Raw genomic sequence first — 5,000 nt, 5'->3', positions numbered from 1 at the left:
TGGCTCAGTTCACACAGAGTCATATAGACAGTTATGACTACAGAATAGGAACTCTTAGTATATACAAGTTCTAAGTGTAGTAAAGAGTCCAGTAAATGTACTCTCATAACATTGACGACTTACAGCCAATATTTTTGGTTTGACAGTAATTGCTCTCCACTCTTTTTTTCCCAGACCTGTATGTATGTCTGTACAGCATGTACCATATACAGTCTGTGTCCTGCTGTGTTTGTCGCCACCGGCAGATGCCCCCGTTACCACGGCAACAGTTTTACCCGCATTTTTCGGTGACATAGTGGCTAACCTTCTCGCCACCGCCTCCGCTGCCACACTCTCCCTTGTCGTACCACCACTTGTTTTTCAATTTGTCCAACAGGCCTTGTTCATTCAGTTTTAAAACTGCCAGGTTAACTGCACTTCTTGAAAACGATAAAACATATTTGGTAAGAAAGTGAGTAACATCCAATTTTGTGGGGGGGGGGGGGGGGGGTATGGGGGAAGGAGGAGGGGTGGGGGGGTGTAGTAAAGAGAAGGGACATGGATGGAAAGGTGTGTTAATGGTGGCTGGAAACCTTCCCTCCCTCTCCCACCCTCACTCACCCTTCATATTTCTCTCCAGGACCCTCACACACAGAAGACAAACCTCTCTCCTCGCTGGGACTTATGTGCTTAAGGATTTAAATCCCAATGACATGACATTTATTCACGTGAATTCAATGTTAATTTTGCAAATAGTAGAGAAAAAGTCAACTAACTGTATTAGACATGTCATTCTTCTCCTCTCATGCCTTGACTTCATTGTAACATGTTCAGCAAAAAGAGTTAATAGAAAAAGTAATATGTCACAGATGAATTCTGATATGATAATGATGTGGGTACATTACCATAATCAATTTCCAATTGGAATACTGGTTCATGGATTAACTACAATGTAATAATTGTGTAATATCTGGTCACTACACGTGACACATGACACATGACACTACACCTTCTTCAAATTGCTTTGAGAGAGATTTGTCAGTGTGAATTCCATTCCCTTTGAGTCCAATGTGCAGGTCATAAAAAATGGACAGAAATGGAACAGACAGCGACATTCAGCAACAGTTTTTCAGTTAAAAGATGATGAGGAAAGAAGATGAATAGTTAAACGTCACCTTGGATTTACTGGTGTCACTTTAGGTTTAAAGCCATGTGAAATAGCAGCCTTGTCTGACATCAAAGCCATTCTGCGTGCTGGTGGGTTTCCCTGGTGATCAGGAGAAGTGACTGACAGAAAATGATAATCCCACAAAACAAAATGGCCGCTATAGAGAACTACCGTGATCTGTCAGTGACTCTTCTTGCCGAAAGCAGTGGGGAAATCCTGCACCAGTCGTGTTTGTTACAAACCCCTGTTCTTCCTCTAGAGAGGCACTGGCAGTGGCATTTACAGACAGTGGAGGATTGGTTTGTTTACTTGCAAACAAAGCAACGAGAGATGTGTCCTACACTCACCGGCCACTTAATTAGGTACACCTGTTCAACTGCTCGGTAACGCAAATATCTAATCAGCCAATCACATGGCAGCAACTCAATGCATTTAGGCATGTAGACATGGTCAAGACGACCTGCTGAAGTTCAAACCGAGCATCAGAATGGGGAAGAAAGGTAATTTAAGTGACTTTGAACGTGGCATGGTTGTTGGTGCCAGACGGGCTGGTCTAAGTATTTCAGAAACTGCTGATCTACTGGGATTTTCACGCGCAACCATCTCTAGGGTTTACAGAGAATGGTCAGAAAAAGAGAAAATATCCAGTGAGCGGCAGTTCTCTGGGCGAAAATGCCTTGTTGATGCCAGAGGTCAGAGGAGAATGGCCAGACTGGTTCGAGATTATAGAAAGGCAACAGTAACTCAAATAACCACTCGTTACAACAAGGTATGCAGAAGACCATCTCTGAACCCACAACATGTCGAACCTTGAAGCAGATGGGCTACAAAAGGGGGTCCAACCCAGTACTAGCAAGGTGTACCTAATAAAGTGGCCGGTGAGTGTATATCTCATGTCCGGTGGTCATCAACATTAAGTTGACATGCACTGGTTCCTCCAACTTGACCAAAAGTATACAAATGATAGCTGCAGTAAACAGTAATAGATAGGTTAGCCCATCTTAGTAGTATGACTCAACTGGCTTAGGGGTGTTTGTTTGACTTTATCTTTCTGTCTTTTCTGGAAAAATGTGGTATGGGAACCAATGCTATGCAGTATCTCACTCATTTCACGAAAACAGTAAAAACACAAGCAATTGTTTATCAGGCCTCTGGCACTGGATAGAGGGAATAGGGTCCCACGCACACACACACACACACACACACACACATACACACACACACACACACACACACACACACACACACACACACACACACACACACACACACACACACACACACAGCCTTGTACTCAATCTTGCCTCCATCACATTTTTCAATTCTTTTCTGTATGAGCTGGCTGGCCTCTGTTGATAGATGAGACCTTCTAGTTTTTGGCGAAGTGAAAGTGCAACTCCCTGTGGTGATGATATTGTATTTTTTGGCAGGTCTGTAAATTCCACTGTGTGTTGAACGCAGCGAAGAGAGTCTGGCAGAATCAGACAGGGCTGAGCATTCACATGGCTCTCAGATCACCTCAATCACTTGGAGAATATAAACTCATATAAAACAAAGGCATCTGACACAAACAATCAATTCCCCTCATACGAAACAAGTCAATAACCCGCTGTGAAATTAATACATTATCATAGTTATCGACAGAGTCAGTCATGTACAGCAATGCCTAATCGCAGTCTTTTTCAACGTGCTGCACACACCAACACAAGCACAACCACGGTATGGAGAGCTGTAACAAGAACAACCGTTAGCATTAGGATTAGCGTTAGCGTTAGCATTAGCATGACCGTGTGCATGCAAACTCACAAATGTGAAAACAGAAAAAGCCAGCACTACTACTACAACTACTACTACCGCTGCCTGCTACCACACAACACAAACGCAATGTAAACAAAAGATCCCAAAGCAAGCCACAAGTTCAACTTAAGAAAAGGAAAAAGGAGAGAGAGAGAGCGGTATGAAAACAGTCATAGAGGCGGCACGCCAGGGAAGGTGGAATACCATAACAACACGGTGTGACATATTGTTATACTACTCCACCCACCTTAACTGTGAACCCTTGGGCGTGGCCACTCCGTAGCCCTTGGAGTCCAGGTTGCCCCCGACCTTCATGGTGTCGCAGGGCTTGCGCTGCTCCGTGTACTCGTTCATGGTGGACTCCAGCAGGAAGGCGTACTTCCCCTTGGACTTGCGCACCTTCGCCACGCCCTCCCCCGTGGTCTTGGTGAAGACCGTGGGCTCCGCCGACTTCATGTAACCCCACATCTTTTCGTACACGGCGATCTTTGACCTCTGGGGGGGGGGGGGGGGGGGGGGGTGGTTGGGGTTGGAGGAGGTGGAGGGGGGGCAGAGGTGGAGGGCGGCATTGGGGGCGGGGGTGGGGGGAGAGCATAGCCAAGCACACACAGGTAGAGATGACGAAGGGGGGGTTAGTCTGTGTAATACTGGTAGTGTGTGTGTTGATTGTTTGTTAACAGTTTGGGTGAACTACCCCTTTAACCTGTCATGTGGATCTAGATGTGATACGATAGGTCCTGGTCTTCACCACAAAGAGGAGTCAAGACCAACTGTCATTCACATCTACACATCTCACGTGATACATACGATGGCCATGAGTGTGTTGTGATCACTACTGCATACAATGTTCAACAGTGAGTGTCCATGTGTGTCAGCGGAGGCTGGTGGAGGTAGAAATTGGAGGACCATGGAATTCCATGAACACAATGAGCCCCGTCCTCCGATTTCTACCTCCACCAGCCTCCACTGGTGTGTGTGCGGGCTGGCTCAGTCCTATACTCACCCTGAAGAACTCCTTCGTGGAGCCGGAGTCTAGGGTGCCGTACGCGATGTCCGTCTGCTTGGCCAGGTCCTCTGCGCTCTCGATGGGCGACACCATCCTCTCCACAGTGAGGAAGGCGGCCAGGTTGGCCGTGTAGGAGGAGATGATGATGAGGGTGAAGAACCACCACACTCCTCCCACGATACGCCCCGACAGAGACCTGGGGAGGGAGGAACGAAGGAAGGGAGGGAGAGAAGGAAAAGAGGGGGGAAGGGGGGGAGGAGGGGTGGTCGATTTGAGGAGAGGAAGAAGGATTTTGAGGTGAGGGGGAGGGGGGGGCGGGGCGGTTGGAGATTAAACAGAGAAGAGATGGAGGGGGGAGAAGGATAGGTAAAAGATGAGAGTGGGAGAGGAGGAGGGGTGAGATAAAAAAAGAGACAACACTCAGTCAATCACAGTAAACACTCACACAAACGGACACACGGTACGGAACAGCCTATTCGCTGAGCATGTGTACTCGGAACAGGTTGCTGTTCCGCAAACCTACCACACGGGGGAGCTCTGAGGACATTGTGCACTGTATAGCTACCATCCAAACGGTTTTTATCCTCCTTAGGGCAAAGTGGCTCATTAAAACCAAATGTGCTTGTGTCGACCACTCTGCTGAAAGAAAAGGTAGCGCAGTCCGTCTCCCTCCCACTCTCTATCCCCTCCCCCCCCCCCGCACCCCCCTGTTTATTGCCGCGATGAAAAGAAATGGAAGTCCTTTGGAGAGCGACACTGTTCTCTGCTCTTGTTTTGTTGGCTCAACGGAGACAGATAACTCCAGACTCGGGGAGCAGGTGATGGTCGTGAGGAGAATCTTAAATAAAATGGCGCATTGGAGAGAATAAACAAGATCTCCCCTCGTTGCAAATCAGACAGAGGAGAAAGACAAAACCCTCGGGCCCTCGCTGTCAGACGCGGAGAGAGAGAGAGAGAGAGAGAGAGAGAGCGAGAGAGAGAGATAGAGAGAGAGAGGGAGAGAGCAAGAGAGAGAGAGAGAGAGCGAGCGAGCGAGAGAGAGAGTGAGTG

General features: G+C 47.6%; 1 protein-coding gene across 1 annotated transcript in view; it reads right to left on the bottom strand.

Moving 5' to 3' along the window:
* gria4b (glutamate receptor, ionotropic, AMPA 4b) overlaps window positions 1–5,000 on the bottom strand; it is a gene marked incomplete at both ends in the record, with an annotated part of 72,122 nt that overhangs the window by 3,961 nt on the left and 63,161 nt on the right. Inside the window, 3 exons of the mRNA XM_083691861.1 lie at window positions 305–419; window positions 3,192–3,439; window positions 3,948–4,146. Of these exons, the coding sequence (XP_083547987.1) occupies window positions 305–419; window positions 3,192–3,439; window positions 3,948–4,146 (562 nt within the window). The remainder of the gene's footprint in view (window positions 1–304; window positions 420–3,191; window positions 3,440–3,947; window positions 4,147–5,000) is intronic.

Source organism: Argentina silus, assembly GCF_951799395.1.
Source record: "Argentina silus genome assembly, chromosome: 2".
In the NCBI taxonomy this organism is placed as follows: Eukaryota; Metazoa; Chordata; class Actinopteri; order Argentiniformes; family Argentinidae; genus Argentina; species Argentina silus.
This window is presented reverse-complemented; position numbering and strand designations above follow the sequence as displayed.